At 40.9% G+C, this 23,155-nt stretch overlaps 1 protein-coding gene and 1 long non-coding RNA gene across 4 annotated transcripts in view; one reads left to right on the top strand and one right to left on the bottom strand.

Annotated features, from left to right (window-relative positions):
* PRKN (parkin RBR E3 ubiquitin protein ligase) overlaps positions 1-23,155 on the bottom strand; it is a 1,064,961-nt gene that overhangs the window by 818,834 nt on the left and 222,972 nt on the right. For all 3 annotated transcript variants that reach the window (XM_032337964.1, XM_032337965.1, XM_032337966.1), the window contains exon 3: positions 20,958-21,195. In XM_032337964.1, coding sequence (XP_032193855.1) covers positions 20,958-21,195 — 238 coding nt within the window. The remainder of the gene's footprint in view (positions 1-20,957; positions 21,196-23,155) is intronic.
* LOC116587480 lies at positions 9,620-11,108 on the top strand. The gene is made up of 3 exons (XR_004284466.1): positions 9,620-9,703; positions 9,800-9,918; positions 11,065-11,108. It is a non-coding gene; the product is annotated as an uncharacterized LOC116587480 (long non-coding RNA).

Genomic DNA, 23,155 nt, shown 5'->3' with positions numbered 1-23,155 from the left:
ACATGTACCTGTATAATTTATCAGTCTCCATTCGACCATAATTTATTTATTCACTTATAACACATCCCTCGGCTATTTCTAAAATGGACTTCTATACTTAACATTAAGAGGTTACAAAAGAAATGTTAAACATAAGAGGAGATCACATAAAAACAGAAGGACAACCCAGGCAGATACATAGACTACCACCACGTCTTGATTTCAGCAGTGACCCTCCAGGCACCCAGGCCAGCATGTGCAACAAACAAACTGGGCCACCTCGTCTCAGGGCGGGGTGGCTAGTCCTCATTGCTGGTCTAGGATCCGGGTGGAGAAGGCCTCTTTCCTCAAGGAAATGCAGCTTCCCACAGCAGGAAGGATCATTACCTATTTGTACCGAAAATAGAAAATGCAACCCTGAAATGAGGAAACTAGTTTAGTTCTTGCTGAAAGCAGATGATCTAAAGTGACCCTCCCAGCAGCAGAGGAACAGATGTTAATTTTGATAAAGTACTCTTTGTTTTTTCTAATTAGTCCCCTCCCCTAAAAATCCACCTAGGTATTTCCCACTTATGAGAGATATTTACACAAATGAGTTGGCTCTGAGATGTAATCCTTTCTTCACAAACAACTATTAATTCAGGCAGGAATGTGTTCTGGTAATATATTCACAATGCCTTGCCAAACTGAGAGAAAACATTCCATATACAAATGCTTTCACTCTCTGGTCCCAACAAACCCCCGAGTTACGTGCGGACAAAAGCGACTCCTCTACACTCTCTGCTCCTTGCCAGCCTCTCCCCAACACACCCGCGAACAACGTTCAACCTCTGTTTACAGGAAAGAGACTTAAAAACAGTAACATAATTAGATACATTCATGAGAAATAATTATGTCACGTAATGATGACTGTTCCCAAAGTACTGCTGGCTGCATGAGAGAAAGCATTTCTCTTCCAAGCAAATCCTGCAGACTTGCTGGAGGTGAGGAAAGGCGACATTCTCATCAGAGTTAAAAGCACACGCTATGAACAGGGTCCTCCACATGGCAGTGACTGCAATAAATTACCAAGTGTGTGTTCTGTTTTCGGCGATGAGCTCAATTTATCATTTTATTGAAAAGGTTCCATTATGCTAATGTCTTACAAAATCACATTCTGCTGTTGCTGGAAGGTCATGAGGGGACATAAATTTTTACATTTAGAACCAAGTGGTTGTACAGCAGTCACAGTTTCCAAGGGTTAATAAGAAGCCATCAAAGTACATTCAAGGACTTGTCAAAGGCAAGTCTTTAGGATGCTCTCCTAGTTAATGGGAGGAAAAAGGGATATTATTCCAGGGTAAATGTTAAAAACAACTAATGCTACAAGAAGAAGGGTCTCCAAACGTGGTTAAGTATAGTGGTGATTATTTGAAAAAAATCTCTTCATCGAAATTTTGATTTACCTTTGATTTGAAGGATCAGTAAAACAGGCACATACTAAATAGGTCTCTATCTTATGGTATTTAAATTACCTGGATAACCTACCATCTTCATTTACCATTTTCAAAAACTTTCACAAATAAGTTTCTTTTTTAGAAAAAGATTTTATTGATTGATGGAGAGAGAGAGAGAGATCACAAGTAGGCATAGAGGCAGGCAGAAAAAGAGGGGGAAGCAGGCTCCCTGCTGAACAGAGAGACCGCTGCGGGGCTCGATCCCAGGACCCTGAGATGATGACCTGAGCCAAAGGCAGAGGCTTAACCCACTGAGCCACCCAGGCGCCCCACAATAAGTTTCGTAAAGATCTATCAATGTGTGCATAACTAACATGCATATTTTTGTGTCACCTCATTGTGTCTATAAGGGTGTTAAGATTTTTGACTAGTCTCAAATCCCACATTTGAGTTCTCCAGAAAAAAGAAAGATGATGAGCTAATTATTCAATGCAAATCAGATATTATTCCCTAGAGTAAGGTTTTGTTTCCATCTTTCCAAGAATTATTGATTCCCTCCAATCACCAAGGACTGTGAACATAACTCATGAATATATTGTATCAATAATTTGTAGTTATGGGCAACAACTGTCAAACAGCCGAGTAAAAACACATTACAACCAGATAGCTCCCTTTGGACCAATTATTGTAAATCAAAGCAACACTGAGGAAAAACAGTTGCTCTTTAGAAATACTTGCCTGGTGTATATTTGGCATGCAATTTTCTAATGCAGCCCAAAAACCAGGCTGTGAGCAACAGTAACCATGTTATGGGATCTGGCATTCTCTCTTACCGCGCTCAGTTGCTGAGTGGTGATACAGTGTGAGTGTTCTTTAAGTTCAGGAGGCCTTTTGGAATGAATCACTGGTCACATTTTGATGCTATTCCCAAGCCAGGTACAGTCCAGGGCCAAGCATGTTCAATCTTATGGTGCATTCAGGTACAGAAATGGAATGACATAACATGCTCGTTCATGACCTAGAACTAATCTGATGGGGTGGGGGGGAGCTTTAGAAATAGGTCTAAAATAGCTTGGAATTCCAGTTCCAAAAACTGTGTTTGGGGGGCGGGGGAATGAACAGATTATATAACTTCTTCACAAACTCAAATCACAGGGTTTCTCACCAACTAGCTCCGACCATATTAAAAGTAGTTTTTCTGTGGCTGTTGTGATTCCTGTCAACTGGTGAGTTATTCGGTCGAAGGCAAGGCCATGGAAAGCAGACATCTCTAACTTAGGAAACTATTACTGAGGTATTTTACAAAGATGGGGGGTTTGTTGAAGGCCTTATACTGAGGTGGTAGCTCTTGCATCCAAGTATATAGGATTAGTGTTGATTTTACAAACTAGATGAAATCTAAGCACTGGCTGGTGAACCCTGTGATCCAATTCAAAGACAATGGATTTTTGACCAAAGATCTTGGTTCAAATCTTAGCCTCAACATGTTTTAGCTGCAGGATCTTGGACAAGAAACTCAAATCTTTACTCTCAGTTTTAAGGGAAAAAAAAAAATTTTTTTTTTTTTTGAAACTACTAAGAAATATTTGAAGAATCCATGTTCACATAATTAAAGTGAATCTCTGGACACTCTTTTGGAGCTGTTTAAATAAACTGGATTTAAGAAAGAAAAAAGGTTCTGTATCTTTTCTCAGATATGTCAGTGCTGAATATGTGGTAAGATTTTTATTTTATATTTTATAACAGAGTTGGGTTTATTTCCCCAAAAGACAGTACTTAATCTGAATTTATACTTCTCATATTGGTTTATTAAGTAAGCAAACATTACACCTGCATGACATTTAAGTTCATGAAAAATATACATTTGTACATTTGTATTTGACTAGATTGAATCATAATTCTGGCAAAGGTTTTATAGTAATTCTGTTTTGTAGTGTGTCAGCCAAAACAGAAGTTCTTAGATCCTTATATAACTTAAAACCTGGACCAATATTAAGTCAGACTAGTCAATGAATAATCTTTGGATGGCTACATAGTGTCTGTTATTATAAAAGCATCGATAAATAAACATAATTTTAAGTTTTTGTATTTTTTATTCTATATGCTACAAAATAGCGATTTCTTAGGTCATGTTAATCCAGTTTTATTTTTGCTACTATAAGAAATTGGACCTGTAGAAAACTGTATTTGTGAGCTTTGCCACTCTGCAAAAATTCTTGTGTCTAACCTATCTCCTGGTTACCTCTGTATAACAAAAGTTGTTATTTTGGTTAAAAGTTGTAATTAGCTTGGGTGGCTGACACTAGAGTAGAAGCAGTAGCAAGAGAAAAATACAGCTGTGCAGCCAAAGCAATGGATGAGTGTTTGATTTTGTTTTTAAAGGAAGAAGAGCATAGTTTTTCCCCCTAAAACAAAGTGGCAGTTTGTTACAGAATATGAAAGAACAGAGTGGAAGAAAAAACTGAGAAAATAGAAAATATAGAAAGTTGTAGAAAGTCTGAGGAGAGTGAAATCCACTTTACTTTATTCATAATACTTATGAAGTTATGGCAATGAATTATGGAACACTACATCAAAAACTAAGGATGTATTAGATGGTGACTAACATAACACAATAAAAATAAACAAAAAAGAAAAAGAAAAAGAAGTTATGAAGTTATGTTAAAATTAGTGCAAAGTCTACCTAGTTTTGATGGGTTTATTCCTAAGGTAATTTAAGGGCCAAAAAAAAGGGAGCTCATAAAACCTATGTCATCAAATATTATATTTATGCAAAATTAAAATTAGACTTTTCCTCTATCTAGCTGATAAAGTTCATGTTAGAACACCCAATTTTCCCCATCCATGCAATCTTCCCAGGTATCATTCTATGTATAACCCACCAGCATAATCTCAGCTCAGTGTTGATTTTACCATATTCTTTGATAGATAATCTAAAAAGTCAAGTTTCTTTACTTGTCAATTAGCTAAAGTTCCTTTTGATCATCTTACCTTACCTACATTTATTTTTAAATATTTTATTGTCATTTTGTTAAAAAAAAAAAAAACTATCCAAGTATTATTTCTCAGGTGCCTAGGATTTTATTAGAACCAAATGATCAAACCCCCTCTGATAATTTCTTTGATCTTGCCTTCCAGAAATCAGACCTAAAATTAAAATAAAAATTTAAAATAATGATTTTAGCATATGCCTTGCAATTATAAACGTCTTAGAATTTCCCAGAGGGTACCAGGAGAGAGATGCTAGAAATTCTGGGTTTGGTGTGCTTTGCATTTCTTAATTAGTGCAGCATCACTGGGGGAACTAGGGACAGAGCAACAGAGGAGAATCGGCCTCCCTAGGTTTGGTTTGTATGGATCAAAATCCCATTTATCCACATCTTCCACAGACTGATTCCTTTATGGGGGAGGGGGGCATAGAGACTGATCAAAGCCCATGTTGCCTATTATATGCTCTTACCTTATGGGGAAACACTGACCAAACCCTTATAAAATAGTTATGTACTGTATCACCAAGGGGACTGTTATGCCCCCCATTCTAAGATTATTGGTCACTGTAGAAATCCGATCATCCTTTTATTATTATGAAACCGGTTTGTGCTTCCATTTGAGGCTTGCCTGGAAGCTCTCTATAAAGCACAGGACTGAACTTATATCTTCATCACAGAAGGACGGTCTCAGGCCTCAGGGAAAGGACTCTGCCAGGTGCTTTGAACTACCCATACTTCAAAGAACAGACTCTCAGGGCTGACACCAATGGAATGAATTAGGATTTCCAGGATCATTTCAGCCTGGAAATAGATGTTCTTCATGAAAGCAACCCACTAACCTATGATCCAACAAGACGAGAATTAATTACATGAGGACAACTAAACTGATGAGGGAAATCTAATTATGGCTATTTGTTTTGAACATTATTAGTACTGCTATCACTGTTGTATTTTTATGAATATGTGAAGGTCTTTTTCTTCTTCGTTGATCTCACCTTCAGTTTAGTGGACCACGCTTCTGTTTACTGAATTAAACATTTATCAATAGTCTCCAATTTTCACTGGCCCTGAGAATTCAGAAGCAAATGCTTTCACGGAGCCTCCTTACTGTTCATGGCAACACAATTATCGGCACAGATCCAGTAAGAATTTGTTCTCATCTCATCACAAGATAAGCAAACAAGCAGTGCAACAAAGGATGCCCACAGAGTCATATCTGACAGCACTTCTCACTTCATAAGGTATGACAGCACACTATTAAGAAACGATAACCAACTTCACTTGTGTAGCCAATCCTACAAAGCTGGGACCAAAAAACAGGTTTGGTACAGGGACAATAGAGTCCCACTCATGGTCATAATTCCTATCTTATGTGACAGACAACCACGAAGAGTATGGCTTATTGTCCTAGAAGACATCAACTGGTGCTATATCCTATTCGGCCATCTGACCCTAACATTTCATCATCATCGCGCACACACACACACACACACACGCTCTCTCCAGTGTTTTTCTACACAAAAGTACAGAGCATAGTACAATATAACCATAACCAGATAAAACTGATTAAAAGATAAAAAGATAAACTGATGGTTTGTCCACTTCTACTGACCCTCAAACTGATCACATGGCATCAGCCTGATTCCTTCATAGTAGATCTACTCACCCACGTTCACCTGTTTGTCACTGTTGCCAGAATGAATTAGGACTTGGGAATGGTGAATAGTCTGATTTGATATTATCTTCAATTATTATCTGGAGTAATTCTGTACAGAAAAACTTTCCTCAACTACTATGATTATTAGTTACTCTAAAATAAAATTCTTATAGAAGTTAGATAAATTATTTTTTCAAGGATTTAATTAATTTGTTTGTTTGTTTGTTTATTTATGAGAAAGAGAGAGCACAAGCAGGGGAAACAGCAGACAGAGGGAGAAGCAGGCTCCCTGCTGAGCAGGGAACCCAATGCAGGACTTGATCCCAGGACCCTGGGATCATGACCTGAGCTGAAAGCAGACACTTAACCTACTGACCCACCCAGGTGTCTCTCAGAGAAGTTAGAGAAATTCTTGTTGTTTTTCTTTCAGTGAACAGTTTTCTTAGTACAGTTTTAATGCCCTAGTTATTTTCACTGATTTTAACACAATTTGATTTTTTTCTATAAAATAATTTTAATAATTATATTTAATACTCCTTTTTTATCTTAGACTATTCCATCTTTGGATAATACATCTCTGTTAGTCCATGTGTCTTTCATGCTATCCATTCATCTTTGATGACCTACACAAACTATCAAACAAGATAGCACCTTAGGTGTCCACAGTCCATCTTGCATCTTTTCTATCCTGGGTCTAAATCTGCCATTCTCCAAGCATTCCTGGTTCCTTTTAGTGGGATGCAGTGCCAAGAAACCAAAATTTGAGTGGCCATAAATATACTATTAATTTATAGGCTTGGAGGAGTGATCTAGATGCTCTACCTGAAAAAGAGTTGGTGGGGGGGGCGGGGAGGACGCCGTGATAGGCTGAGCTAGGAAACACCAACCCACGAGAGCTCCAACAGTGCCTGCCTATCAAAGTCACCCGTGAAGCCATCAAATATAGGTTCTCAGGCCTCAACCAATAGATCTAACTATTGTTTATAAAGAATTTGGAAGTCAGAGTATCTTATAATTTTGACGGCCATAATTACAATATTAAGATATTAAGATATCTGTTTGTCTCCAACAGAAACACTGGACATTGCTTCATAAATCTGAACATCTCCCACAACTTAGAATCATGGATGTGAATGAATTACATTTCCTAGTCTCAAAGGGCCATCAAAGGATTAATGAATAAATGATGTTTTTATTCATTTAATACATATTTATTAAGCATTTACTATGTTCCAAGCACTGTGTTAGGTAGTGCAGACAGCCCAGCGCAGAACGAAATCCGGTCTCATGAAGTTCACTTCCCAGCGGGGCTTGTGGAAACTGTGTGTGCCCCCATGGTGCTCACAGTCCTACTGTATACGGGAAAGCTCTCCAATTAACTAAGTTAAAAGGGAAAACTTCTTTTTATTCATATGAATAAGAAAAATTATTTGCCATGAAGTCTGAAATGAAAAGATACCTATGAGGGCGCCTGGGTGGCTCAGTGGGTTAAACCTCTGCCTTCGGCTCAGGTCATGATCTCAGGGTCCTGGGATTGAGTCCCGCATCTGGCTCTCTGCTCTGCAGGGAGCCTGCTTCCTCCTCTCTCTCTGCCTGCCTCTGCCTACTTGTGATCTCTGTTTGTCAAACAAATAAATAAAATCTTTAAAAAGAAAAGAAAAGAAAAGAAAAGATACCTATGGAAAAAATAATTTAAAGAGAAACTGGAAAAAATAAGTTGGAAAAATTCTAGATTGTTCACTAATGAAAGATAACATAAGACTCTGATCTGTTTCTCTGTAGTAAGTAGGAAATGATACAAATGCATGATCGTACAGTCGCCCTAAATTACTGGTATGTCCTATCACTGAAGATGTGCTATATTTTACTGAGATATAAAACTTCTTATTGACAAAAAGAGAGTGGATTAAGCAAAGGACAAAAAGCTGTTGTTCTATTTTAGTAGAATAAGTTGACACATGAAATATGGCAGCTATGCTAGTAGTATTAAGTAACCTATAAAATACTTAGTAATAGACATAATCTTTCTCATTTTCATGAAAGAAGATCCTGTATGGTCAATTTGAAGCATGCTGTCTCATCAAATTCTTGTTCCTACTAATATTGCTCTATATTTCCCCAAAATTGTATTTATTTTTCAAATATTTGAAACACCATGAGAATTTCAGTGATGTCATCATGAAAGAGTAAATGTAGTAAAAGAATATTATCAAATGATTCAACAATTTTTTGAAGAGAGGTGACTTCATAGCCGTCAGCCAGAAGTCGGAGAGTTCTGGCTGGGTCTTCATCATCAAAGCGATTACACTGGCAACAGAAACCCATACAACACGCAGCTTTTATAAATAATTACTCAGGCAGAAGTATCAGTCACTAAAGCTGTGTCTTTCCATACTTTGTGACACTACAGGAATTGCACACAAGCAGCCGCAATCTGTGTAGGTTGGCAAATCAGACTTGCCTAAGCCACCACTCTTGATTAAAACGTTTGCCTTCATCTGTCAGCAGGTTAGTGAAGTGTCTTCTCTTCAAAAGGTAGGACATCATGAAGATGTGCACACATCTTTTTCTTGAAGTTATGTGAGGGCAAATCCTTTTAGACCCATATAAAGTTCCATCATTAGAGTCACATAAACATCGGCAGCACCCAGTTTCCAGCATGTTCTGTGTAACGATTCTGGTCCGAAAACGCATGCCCAGGGGATCAGTTCTGAAATTGCGTGTCCCCTCCTCTTGGTCATTGAAAGAGAAGCTCTCTCTCCATTACTAAGCTCAACAGTAACCTCTTCTTAAAGTACTCTCATCTGTCACGTGTTAGCAGCGCCCCGCTGAGGTCCTCTGTGGTCACTTGTGTGATCAGTCCCCAGCTAGTCTGCTCCTTCAAATCACTGTATGGAGCTAAAGGGTCCTCTGAGCAAATTCCAATAGGGAAAAAAATAAAGAAAAACAGAAAAAGAAACAACATCCTTTTTTTTTTTTTTTTTTGGCCTTATTTAAATTTCCTTGCTATCCAAGTGGTTCCCAATGATTAAACACAGATAATGAAAACTAAAAGATTAATCCTATTTTCTGATGGAATATTCTAAAAGGAGTACATTGCCTAACAGAATATGAGAAAAAAAGGTCTACACAATTCATAGCTGGAAAGTGATGACAATGTAGAATTTTAGGAAAATAGCCGTAAGAGGTTTTGCTGCCAATGTCGTTATTATCCTAATACACCCGCTATGCTAACTTGTCCTACATACATGCTGGAAGTGGTCAACACTTAAAACTAAATGTTGGTTAATTAATTAATCAACTGCAGTGAAATGAAGCCCCAACTCCAAAGCCACACTAAGAACAAAGGCCATCTGGGGAGCAGACGTCTCTGATACATGACATGGGGGCAGGGCTGGGTTTTTCTGGTTTCAGTCAGGTGTCTCTGAATCTGTAAACTTGGACTGATTTCAGACCCAGACTCAACACCAGGGCGTCTGATCACGTGAGCTGGAAAGAGACGGGACAAAAAACACAGCTAACGGTCATTAACGTTTAGTTTATGCCAAGCCTGGTTCGAAGCGCTGGTCGCGACCTAGCAGGAAGGAACGACATGGCGTGGGGGATGCCATCATCTATGCATCAGAGATGCGGAAACTGAGGTGCGGCGCCTTAAGGACATCAGTGTTTCTCATACCTGACTATGCACGGTTTGCTTGAGGATCTTTTTTTTAAAAACAACGTTTCTGATTCAGTAGGTGTGGGCTGCAGCCAGAGACTCTGCGTATCTGACAACGTCCTGAGCAACGATGACACGGGTGCTCGACAGACCACCCTTAGAGCAGCAGAAAGTAAACTGGCGAAGGTCACCGAAGCGGTACGAAGCTGAGCTGGGATATGGCTCGGTGAGCCTGGCTCCAGACCTCATCATCACTACACTCAGCATCTGTGTCACAGACGTGTCACACGCTGGGATAGGACATGCCCTAGGACCAGAACAAACGCCTGTCACCTCTTTCTACAGCACCCTCCAGCAAGCGTAGGCAAACATTTATTAAGTGCCTACCGTATAATGAGCACTGTGGCAAACACTTGGAGTATACAAAAACACGTTGCCTGGCTCAAGGGATTTTATATTTAATCCACCAGACAAACAACTGGACATTTGATTCCCTTCTAATTACAATTCCATTGATGGAATATTCTAGTTAGTTTAATTATCATACACAGAAAAGACAGAGCATCAACTTTCAAAGAATCAGAGGGCTTTTAACACACCTCTAACACCAAAGGGAGTCAATATAATTCCATTTCTGAGGATTGAGGAAGAAATTCTTAGATATTATAGAGCTCTTCAGGGGCATCATTTGAATAATTAATTAAGAGCAATAGATTTAGAAGGGGCAGGAGTTTGGGCTTGACTCTATGGAATTATCCAGAAAAGTCATTTTAAAACAAAGTCCTGGCAGGGTTTTGGGGGGTTGTTTTTTCATTGTTTTTTGGGGAGGGGCTTTTTGTTTTTGTTTTTGTTTTTAACTTATCATGAGGGTTTCTTTTTTTTTTTTTTTTAAAGATTTTATTTATTTATTTGACAGAGAGACATCACAAGTAGGCAGAGAGGCAGGCAGAGAGAGAGAGAGAGGGAAGGAAGCAGGCTCTCTGCTGAGCAGAGAGCCCGATGCGGGACTCGATCCCAGGACCCTGAGATCATGACCTGAGCCGAAGGCAGCGGCTTAACCCACTGAGCCACCCAGGCGCCCCTATCATGAGGGTTTCAATGGGTATTTTGCTCATTCCTGTTTTCATTACATAGGTGGAACAAAGATTCTTGAATAATGTGTAAATTTCTTGGAAGCTACAGTTCACATAAAATAACACTTTCAATAAAACATTCACAAAATTTCCATTAGTCTTTATTTATTCAGAACAAATTTAGAAAGTTTTAAAAGAGTTTATTATAGGCAGCCAATTCCTACCATTTAATCTGTAATTTTTCTCTTTATCTTCCTTCTAACAAATCAAGAAAATGGAATCCGCAGCTTGCCAGCGTTTTTGGCACAGTCTGCATTAATTAGAACGCTCCAGCGAGTCCCAAGACGGACCTCACCAGCTATAAATATCCTGCCTCAGCTCCCACTCTCCTGTCAAGTGCAAATCTTCCCATCTTGGCACATGTCCAGCGTCCTCTGAAAGACCTCAGAGCTCAACGAGTGAAAAATGGAGATGCTTTACTTTGTGGGCAGTGGGTGCCCCAGAGACAGATGCCCGTAGAGCACGGAGCCTTCAGAGCACGGAGTCCCGCCAGCCTCCTGTGGTCCAAGTGCGGCTTCTCCCTTCCCTCTTAATCCCATATTACTTCTCTGCAGACGTGACTACAGCAGAGTGAAAACATCCGAGGGCCCCGGCAAGTCCCACTGTCATTTCCCACCACTACCCCCACAGTTCATTTTTAACCGCTTATATTTGACGACAGACGATCACAAACCACAAAACACTTCTCACAGAGTCCTGTGTGCCAGAAGAGGCTGCACCAAAAGCATGGGGTGGAAAGGCTCGCCTCGGTTTGTCTTCCTGTTTCCAGCAGGTAGCCCGCTGTCCCCGCGGCCAGCAAGTCACGGATGAAGGGAAGTGCTCTGCTTCCTCACACGGACTCTGGGCTTTCCTCCCTGCGTTCTCCGTCACACAGAGAAGGACACACTGGCTCTTCATCCAGCTCTACCTGCCCACATCACTCTTCTTTGCCAAGTATTTCAGGAAGAAAATGCAAGATGTGGGAACAGTTTCTTAAACCTCAGAAAACAGGAGAGATGTGACAAAAAGTTACCATGGCCATTTTGGTCCATGAACATTTTTTGGCGTCTGGAGCTCGACCACAGGGACCCGTCTCCCTCAACCACCGTTGTACTGTCATCAGACCTCCAAACCTGTCATAGAACCAGCCTGAACATCCCTTCAAATTCAGGCACTTCTGAGTGTGACCGATGCCTCACCACCTCCAAACCCCCAGCCTCTGTCGACCACAGACAAGTCCTTCGTGTCTCTCAAAGGCCATCGAGGACGCCTATCTTAGCCTCTTCATACTGCTTTGCTTTGCTGTATTTTTACCGCTCATTCCATCACAACTGCATCTGTACATCTTCTAAACTGTGAGCTACTTGAGGGTCTGGGTCATCTTAGCCTCTGTATTACCTGTTGCCAGTGTATTACCCATAAGAAATTCTCTGACGTTCCAGCCCATGCTACAAAATGGATGGGCCCTGAAGACATTATGCTGTGAAATAAGCCAGTCACAAAAAGATAACTACAGTATGGTTTCACTCATATGAGCTTTCTGGAGTCATCAAATCCATAAGACATAAAAAGTAGAATGCTCACTGCCAGGGGTTGGGGAGGAGGGAATGGAGAGTGGTTTCAAGGACATGTAGAGTTTCGGTTTGGCAATATAGGAAAGTTGTTGTGCAACACTGTGACTATCCTTAACTCTACCCTTAACTCTACTGAACTGTACACTTAGAAATAACTAAGATGGCTCCCATCGTGAGTGTTTTACCACAGTGATAACAGTAATAAAAAGTACGCAGAAGGCAGACTGATGAGAACGGCAGGAACTAATCATTTGATGGCTTATAGTGCTCTGTGTGGACGGCTTAGTTACCTCTAACCGTCCCTTTACCAACTTGTGGCTTCCTTGGGGTCAGAACTGTCGCCTGTGCTCTGCACATCCCACGGCACACTGTGCCCCGCTGTCCCTGTGCAATGATTCACCATTTCACCCACCATGTGTGAGTAACGAGGTGAAGAGTGGTCAGGCCTCCATTCTGTATGTTGAGGAAAACTTCTGGCTGTAGGACAGTATGTCTGCCGCCAACCATGTTGCAAGTCATGCAAGTTCAGAGTATATGGGACTCCCCTGCGCTTGAGAAGCGCACCTGCAGCGGGACAGTGAAGCCAAAACGGGATGAGCGATCGCACCGCAGTATATGGAGAGCACCACCAACAGGAAGGAGCAACTCGTCCTGCTTCCCAAAGAGTGGTCAGACTTCTTGGGAAGGAACACAGGACTACTTCCCCTCCCCTCAAAAACCCACCCCGAGATAGGTCACGCTGGCAAAATATCATTTTCACTTATAATATTGAAAGTGTGTATTATTGCAAAAATGTCTATGCTGGAGGGAAAAAAATAAGTTCTTGGCAAAATCACTGTATTTGTAATAATTTCCTGTGATAGCAACTTTAAGTTGCTCTCGTGTGACTGCCAAAATCTTGTTGTTTCAGGGAAGGTTTACACAAGGGGCGCTCCTAAAGCTATCCACTACACCAAGAAATTCACAGCCTCTGGCTCCAAGTCATTAGCATGTCTGATACACATTTTCAAGTCCTTGAGATTTGAATTGGGATAAAAAGAGAATTAAGTCTGAAGTTTATCACTTTATTTCATTAGTAGGCCTCCATGACTGATTTGTATTTGGCAGGTGTTAACTAATTTCTAATCCCGTAAATAATTTTCATCTTGTACTACACTGAACCACTGGCCAAAAAAAAAAAAAAAAAAATGCTGATAAGAACACATTCTCTAATAGTCATGGTCTATCTACAGGGTGTATCCAAGGCTCAAGTCTTAACATAAATTTCATTTAATTTTTTAACACATTTTATTTCTTAGAGTACTTTTAGGTTGACAGCAAAACTGAGCAAAAAGTACAAAGTTCCCATAGAACCCCCCTTCCCCAACACACACACAGCATGCTCTGTTACCAACGCCCCACACAGAGGAGTGCATTTGATGTAATAGTGACCCCTACACTGACTTAGCGTTATCACTCTGAGTCTGTAGTTCATATCAGGGTTCACTGTTGGTGTTGTATCTTCTGTAGGTTTGGTAAATGGGTAAGGACGCGGAGTCACCATGACATTAACAGAATACCTTCTCTGTCCCCCAAAAATCCTGTGTCCTGACTACCCATCTTTCCATCTCCCCAGTCTCTGGCAACCACTGATCTTCCACTGCACCCACAGTTTCCTTTTTTCCAGAATGTCATATAATTCGAATCATATGGTATGTAGGCTTCTCAGAATGCCTTCCTTCACTCAGGATTATGCACTTAAATTTCCCCATGTCTTTTCATGGCTGGATAGCTCATTTCTTTTTAGCACTGAACAGTTGCTCGTTGTCCAGATGGACCACAATTTTTCTGTTCACCTATCGAAGGATCATAGTTGCTTCCACGGTTTAGCAAGTATAAATAAATGTGCTGTAACATCTGTATGTGGTTCATTGTGTAGACATACATTTTGGAGGGGCATGGGGGGGTGGGTGAGCCCAGTGATGGGTAGTACGGAGGGCACATATTGCATGGAGCACTCGGTGTTACATGCAAAGAATGAATCATGGAACACTACATCAAAACCTAATGATGTCCTGTATGGTGACTACCATAGCATAATTTTAAAAACAAAATGAAGTAAAATAAAATAAAATATAAAAAAAAGTTCAATAAAGATTTTAAATTGCCTCAATAAAAAAATTTAAAAAACAATCCTTGGTAAAATCTTGCCTTGTCTGGATCAGTTCCTCAAATAGTCTGACGCTATTTCCTATCTCTAATGAGGATAACAACATTGTCCACCTGATACGGCTTCTACAGAACTAAATAAGACATTTATGGAAGCAGTGCTGAGTGCCATGCCAGGTTCACAGCAAGCACTCATAGATGTTGGCCATTATAAGTGCTGCTAAGTTCTTGATGTTACAGGCATTAGAATATCTATGATTCACCAAGTAGCCGATTCAAAAGCTGACTTAGCCAGTTCCCTAAGTCGGGTCACTCTACTGCCTTGCTCAAAAGTCTTCCAGTGGCTCCCTTCTCACCAGGCTAACACTTGAGGTCTACTACAGCCTATGCAAATGACCATCTTTTTTTTTTTTTTTAATTTACTTATATTCAATTAACCAATATATAGTACATCACCGTTTCAGATGCAATGTTCAAAGAGTCATCAGTTGCGTATAACGCCCAGTGCTCCCATCTTGACCCCCTTATGATTTCCCTTCTTCCTACTGCTTCACACCCTATCCCTGCTCAGCCATGCTGGCCTCCCTGCATTCGAAGCATGTCCTGCCTTGGATTCATACCTGGCTTTCCCTCTGCCTGAAATCCCTCAATGGATGCTCTCCTGAAATGTCACTTTATCAGAAAGGCTTTCTTGGCACCTTACACAAAAGAGCACCCCTTCCAACACTCTCTATTCCCTTTATTCTGCTTAATTTTTCAAGAGAGGACACATAATCACTAGTTATCTGTTTCTTTGCTTATTAGCTGCTCCCCAAGTAGAATGAGATCCATTCAGGTAGACATTTTTTCTGGTTTTATTTTCTGCTCTAGCCCAGCACCTAGGATTATGCCTGGCACTGAGTGGGGACTCACTGGCTTTTTGTTTACGTAGTTAATTAACTGTATGACAAATATTAGAGAATACTCCTTTTTTTTTCTAGGCCCAATAACTTCATATAATCTGATCGTCAGGGGGTGATGAATGACACCTCATTAAGGAAACAAGACGTAACATGATAACTGAGTTCATGCCTGGGTTCCCTGGAGCTCAGGAGTAGCTTACTCAATGTTCTTATTCAAATGTTTATAAAATAATGTATTTTATACATTCACAATACTTTAAACAATATAATTTCTTATTATTTAGGACTGTGCTTTTCAAAGCATGGCTGCTGGAAGCACCCTTTCAGCATGAGCTGGGAGTGCAAAGAAATGCAGAAACTCAGTCTTTGCCTCAGGCTGACTGGGCTGGGCCCAACCCTCACAGGACTCTGATGCACTTCACAGTTTGAGAATCACTGCTCTAAGGGTTACTTAAATGAACCATTTGAGTTCTTTGACTTCCCCTTATAAATATATAAGGATATATAACATGTCCTAGACTCTAAGTAAAAATCAAATTGAATTGGTTATTAATGTAGATCATGGAACTGTCCATCACGTTAATCAGTTATCTTTTGCCATCTATAAATATCCCAAGGGACACCTTCCCGGATTTCATAAGTTCTAATTTTTTCAGCTATTTGTGTGGCTACCGCCTAGCTACTCGCTGTTTAGAGCCTCCTGAGTTCAGCACCTAAATTCCTCCTTGTCGAATCTGAACACTCTAGAAACATCAAGAAATAGGTTTAACTTTTTTCAATTTCTTACTTTGAGGCACAGCTTTTCAAACATTTTGTAACCAGGGATATCATTCTCCCAAAATGAAATGTGTTGTCGATGGGTCATACGGAAAATTGCTAATACGAGACTGCTCTGGCTGTCATGGGTTGACTTGGTTTGTCCACCTCTCTTGCGCTGACCTGCCTCCTTCCTCCCACCTCGCTGAGGACAGTAGGCAGGACCCGCAGTTGTAAGGTTGGCAAATCCCTGCTATAGGGCATGGTTTCTCAGAGAGCAGTCAGCACCAGGATTTCTAGGCCTCTACCCCCAGCCAACTGAATTAATAAGCATGGAATGAGCAACCACAGATGGTTCTTCTGCACACTGGAGTGAATCACTTCTAGAAACTCTGAACTGTCATTTCAAGTAAAGAAAAATAATCACAAAGGGCGCACTGTCCACAGTCATTTCAAATAATCCCAATCAAGCTACTGCATTCATTCAAACACTGAAATTCCCAATATATTTGAAGAGGGTGAAGTCAAATAACTTTAAATAAAACACTGGTTCTAAAAGTTCAATACGCAGCAATTATGATGAGTGGCCTACCAGATTTACAATTTTAAGTAATTTAGTAAACATTTATCATTACTCTTCTGGGAGATTTGGGGGGGAAAACTATAATAAACTGGACAGCTATCCTGTCCTCAGTGAGAAGAAGTATATGCAGAGGAACTGAAATACATAACTGAAAGTAGTAGAAGATATAAGGAGATGATTAAAAAGGAGATGATTCTTCCCAGGTCGGAAGATGAAGGGAAGACTGAGTTAAGTCTTCAAGTTGACCTGCGGTAATTCATTTCTCCTTTCCCTATCCTTTCCAGATTCTACATAATTAGCGCACCCTCTCACACAGCAAGAAGGGTCCCAGGAGAGCTCAATCCTGGCCTGGGGGTGGGGAACGGCAGAAGCACATAAGGATGCGACCTCTGCCAGCCATCTGGTACATCCACAAGTGGTACCATGGCCAGTGCCCAGCCCTGTAAAATACACACAGCGAACAGGCAGGGGGTTAATGAGAAGCGATGATCAGAGAGAGGTCAGATGTAACTCACCAAGATCATGTGAGAACCAAAGTCTCCCCATGGGGCGTATAGAAATTTGAAAGCACCAGCTATGGTGGTGGTGTCATTTATAGCAGTTTATGTAAACCCTTGTTTGGACTGAAAGAATTATACATTTCCATTAAAAATACGAAATGAATATTAAACATTAGAATTTTCTGAGAGCCTACTAGTACCTCTCTCAATTCCTAGAGTGAAAGAATATTTCCTAACTAAAAGTATTATGGTTTAGAGAGATAATCAACTGAAGGTGACAATAATTCCAAAATTATTCAACATAAAATAAAACTGAAGATGACTAGTGACAATTTTATAATAAAATAAAACAGTACGATTTGTCTTTAGTCTTCAGGTAAATATCACTGACAAAGATGTCAGAGTCAGATACATCAAGAAACTGAATAAAATGTATGAATAAATACAAAGGATAATTATTCTGCTAATATTATTAATGTTCAGATGATAAATATAAAGGCTTACTTTTGCTCTAAACACATGAATTTTTTAACTTTTGAAAAAAATTTAAATCCTCTTGAACTAGTTTGTCATTAAAAAAAATAATAAATCCAATTTATTGATCCATAAGTAAATATTTCAATGGTATATAAATATATAATTTAGTTATAAATATATAATTTAGTTATATTTAATGTAAATTTTAACTCTCAAATATATCCTGCTTAGGCAAAAGATGTTATATGGTTATCCTACCATAAAGAATATATATAATTGTTTTGAAGTTTGTTTTGAAATTTTGCATAAACTGTATCTTACTGAACATTCCTTTGTAATTTATAACCCATTATAAGAATAAAACTGATTACTTATCCATTCTACTATTTAAAGACAACTATGTCATTTCTATCTTTTTGCAAATTTCAATGATCCGTATTGGTCATCCATTTAGAGGTTTCCTCATGCACTCTGAGTTCCAGAATGTGAATATCTGGAATTTCATTGATCATTATGAAGCTGTGAATTAATTACTATGAAGCTCTCTTTGATGACTAAATCAAATGACATTCCCACCATCACGTATGAAAGCACTTTCTGCCCTAGATCCTAACCAATGCTTGGAATTGTCAGACTTTTAAATATTGGCCCATCAAGTAGGCTGCAGTGATACAACTTTGTATCTAAAACTAATTTCTCTAATCAGTAATGACACCTTGAACATATTTCCAAGTTAACCAATCATTGTCTTCTCCTAAATGTCATTTTATCTACTATTTTGGTCCCTCTTATTTTGTACCCATCAAACTAATTGTTATTATGTTTTATACCAATGTTCATTTAGACCGATCCACATTTACCCTTGGGTTTTCTAAGCATCATCTCTCACAACCCATTTTGTCACCCTGGGCTCAAACCCACTCCCCCCCATTGTAAGACCTTGATCAGTTCTTTCAGTCTGGGTACAAACACTCTCAGTGTTTGTCTGAAATTGTCTTTATTTCCCTCTCACTCTTGAGCAGTATTTTTGTTAGGAATGTTGGGTTTAGAACTCTGAGTTAACAGGTATATCCCTCAGTCATTTGATATTACTCCAATACTGTTTTCCTTCTATTATTCCTGCCAGGATCCATTCAAATTATTGTTCCATTTTAAGTAATCTCTTTTCTTCATTTGAGTTTAAATTCTTCTTATTTTCCTTGATCATTTACTTTCTTTATAAAGTGAATTTATTTTTATTTATCCTGATTAAAACCAACTGTGTGTTGTTTTGTTTTGTTTTGTTTTATCTTGCTTGGGACCATGTACTCTCAAATCAGAGGACTTAACAGTCCTGAAAAATTCTCCATATTCTCCTGGAAAATGGTCTCTCTCCTAGGTCTGTATTCACTTATAATGAAACTCCTATCAGAAATTTTTTGGCCATCTCTTCCAAACTCGTAGTCTCTTAAAAGCTTTGCTTTACATTTTAACCTATACCACATTTGGGGCAATTTCCCCATATCTATCTTCCAGTTTACAAATTCTCTCTTTGGCATTGTCAAACTTGCTGTTTTAACCTATCCACTTTTTTTTTTCTTTTTTTTAAATTCCACTAGCTAACATTGTGTTCTATTTAATAGCTCTTCTTCTATTATACTTGTTTTCTGTTTTAGGTTTCAAATTTTTTATGCTTTAATTAACATAAAATATATTTGTTTTGTCTTTTGTTTCAAATTGTTATTTTATTTTCTTAAGTCTCAGGGGAACCTAATCTTCCAGTTTGTGGTAGATGCTTACTTCTGCTCATGACAGAATATCCTTTTATTTGAACTGTAATATTTGACCATGTGTGCCCCCTGACTAGGGCATGGTTCCCTCTGGAGGCATGCAGCCCTTGCTTCCTGAATGTTCTCTAGGAATGCTTTTATGTAAACTCTGCTTGAAACATCAGATGCACCACAAATCTGAGTCCAATATTTATATTAACTTCCCATTCTGGATCACATAGGTACTGTTTAGATGGATCTCATTTTCCCCACATATTGCATTTTTTCCCTATTTCTCACATTTTTTTTTCCAGTTTCCTAAGTGCTCAGTGTATGCAAAGGTCAGAATTCCTCCCCTCCACAACCTCGTCAAGACTTCCAGAGTATCAGGTTATGCAATTAAACTCCAAGTTTATCCATTCCTCTATTTAAAAAGAGCTGTGTTATTTCTACATTTTCACTTGTCCTTGGAAATTATTTTTGTAATCTCATCTATGATTTTTTTAAACTTTATTAAATTTTACTTAGTGAAATTAGCAAGGGATATTTCATATATTTTTGGCCTCCATCTTGCTGGTTCCCAAATTCTTGAACTCTGTGAAAGCCATCACAGCCCAGAATGGCCTATATCCTCACTTACTGTATGTAGGAGAGAAATACATTTATGCCTTACAAAGTCTGTTATAAGGCATAAATGTATTTTATGCTGTTTTTATTGCTGTTTATTTTATTGCTGTTATTTTGTGTTTTCTGCTATACACAGTCAAAATAAAAAAAAATCCTGTTATACCTTTGACTATTTAGATTGGAAAATAAAAGACCAAAGGAGATGCACTAATATTGGCAAAATAACAAAGGGATTGCCAACCTTGCTAAATAAAGGCAGTTCTGAAAAGCACTGTAACATGGAGAGAAGGAAGAACCCTTCACACTGAGGCTGTTATCTGACATTACAACGCGTTGCCTTAGCACCTGCAAATGACTGAAATTCCCTCTGAAGTTCTCTTTCTGCTTTTTCAAATTCCCCTACATCATCAGAATCATAATAAACCAAAATGCATTTTAAGAAAATAAGAAATAGAAAAGAAAGACAAAAGTGGAGAGACATACATGCACCTTAATGACCTATTCTGACCCCAGCTCAATGTGTCACGTCCCCAGCACTCCTACTTCCTCAAAATAACTAACTAAATAAAATAAAACACTATTACCCTGGCCTGACATCCAAATTCATTCTTAACCTGAAAGCCCTGTTCCACGGCACTTGCTAAATATATTGACCACAAATTTTATAGCCCAGTGCCATCCTTCTAATGATGCCTGCTTCTCGGCATCTAGAACTTAGGGAGAAATGAGTCCGTCCACACTAAGGCCCTTCCCTGCGGAGGCCTGCCGCCCACAGCGCTCTCCTGGTGTAGACAGAGTCTGCACAATTACCTGGCCTTCGAGCTGGCAGGGTCTCGGTGTCGTCACTGCTCAGGATCACGGCCAGACCCCCCGAGCGGGACGGCAGGACAGAGCTGCTGAGGTCCACGCGCGTCAAGCTCTCCGGCTCCCTCTCCGAGCCCACCGTGGTGTCTCGTGGGCCATCCTGTCCAGGGGCCTCCCCTTCCTGGTCTTCCCTCCAGGGTCTCAGCACCATGTGGACGATGCTCTGCTGGTCCAGGTCACAGCTCTAGGTGGGAGCGAGGCAAAACGAGACGAGAGAGTGCAAGCGTTAAAGGCCGGGTAAGGTTTGACCTGTCCTCAGGCCCAGAGCACACCCAAGAGCCTCAAATCTGTTTAGACCCAAGGTCCCACACAGTCATGGAACCTGAGGAAAGAGCCACGTGTGGCGGATGGAGTTGGACGCCCTGCCCCTGTCAGCACGTGTGCATCTATGTGGGCTCCGCAGTCCTGGGGCCACGAACCAAAATGTGGGCATACATGGACCCGGGGACAGAAAACTAGAGTGACAGTCAAAGCAACGCGAGATGGAGCGGGTCAGAACTCTACACGGGGCGTATGTAAGCGTGGGGACAAGCAGTATTCTTTTAGAATTGATTCACTTCAGAAGGGACGTGTCGTCCCAATCATCAGATATCAATACCAGCCTCCGCCTCCATTTTAAAAAGCACAGAGAGTTGCTTATGGGCAATGACAGAGCACTTTTCTCCACAGTTAAAAATCACTGTGTTGGTGGTGGACGCCGCACGGGCCCCTATGTCACCAGCACACACAGCCCCGCGGCGACGGGGAAGGAAGCCGGGCCACACCCAGGCCGGCCCGCCCGACAGCCGATTACGTTCAGCGGACAGCGGCAGAAGCGCTGTGCGCCGATGCACTGATGTGGATGAACAGCACACTGCAAACCTGACCAGAATGAAAGGTCGGAGCCAGATGATTTGCTCGGACTAAAACTAGACTAGACCAAAGCCCGGCCTCAGAGTATCTGCTGGATAGAAAATCACCCGTCTGTCTGTCTGTCTCGGCCCTCCTCCCTCATAGACATGACCTCGTTCTCCCACTAAACCCCCGAATTTCAATTTCTACAAACCACCTGTAGTCACGCACTCATCATAGCCATGTCCAAACAACGCCCCACATGCCCAGCGAGGCTAATGGCAGTCCTGACTGGCCCCCACCCTCCCTGCAGGGCTCGGCCGCTGTCGCCAGCAAACCCTGCATCAGCACTTCCTGCGGACACACCACTGCGGACTCAGAAGGTCTCAGGATGCCCGCGGGCCTCGATCCCATTTCTGGGTGTCCCGTGCCCCAGACCTCTGTCACGTGGACACGCTTGCTGTCCCTGCCACCTGTCCTCACAGCGCTGGGTGTATCAGGACGGCTCTGACTCAGCAGTGGTTGCTGGTTGTCAATCTCCGTCCGTTAGCCTGTCCCCACCTGTGTTCCCATTTCTGGCAAATCACTGCCCTCCCCCATGGTATCCAGGGGTCAAGTCCTCCCCACCCACCTACAACTCTGATTACCCTTCTATGTCTTCTGAAGGCTTCAGTGGGACACCCCTCCCCCCCGCCGCCCTACCCTTGCACCCAGCAAGGTGCCAAGAGTAACTAATTCTGACTCAGAAAGAGCCTTCCCATCTTCCGCTCCCTTATTCTCAATTGCCATCTCCCCGTTTTAGGGTTTCATCATTCTAACAGCTTTGCAATTGCTCCCTGACCTCCCCTCTCTCCCTGGAACCCAGCATGCACACGCTCCCGGAGTGTGCTTCATAATCTTTTCAAATATCTCGCTATTACCTATTACGCAGAATCTGACATCTTACTATCATCTTCGGGCATGCTTAGACTTCTCTCCTTTCTAGATCACCTATCTTCTGATTTTATCACCTTTCCTCTCCGGCGTCGTATACATGATCGATGGGGTTCTTCATCCAAGCTGTTCACTCCCATCTCTCTTCCTCCTGTCCTTGATTGGGCTCAGTCCTGTGATTGGCTTTGGCCACTATGGTGGAACCAGGGCCTTTAAACGTATCTGTGCCACTGCTGTGGTCAGTGAGAGCACCTCCGAGTAGTTTCCGCCTCCTCCAGCCTGGGCCCCCCGTGTGCACGTGGCCCAGTCCTGCGCTTAGCCGCAGAGGGGACCAAGGGCAGCATCACCCACGGCGTGAGCAGAGCCTTCCAGCTGGAGGG

This window comes from Mustela erminea, chromosome 4 (genome assembly GCF_009829155.1).
Source record: "Mustela erminea isolate mMusErm1 chromosome 4, mMusErm1.Pri, whole genome shotgun sequence".
In the NCBI taxonomy this organism is placed as follows: domain Eukaryota; kingdom Metazoa; phylum Chordata; class Mammalia; order Carnivora; family Mustelidae; genus Mustela; species Mustela erminea.
The sequence above is the reverse complement of the archived record's forward strand: the minus strand, read 5'-3'. Positions and strand labels throughout refer to the sequence as shown.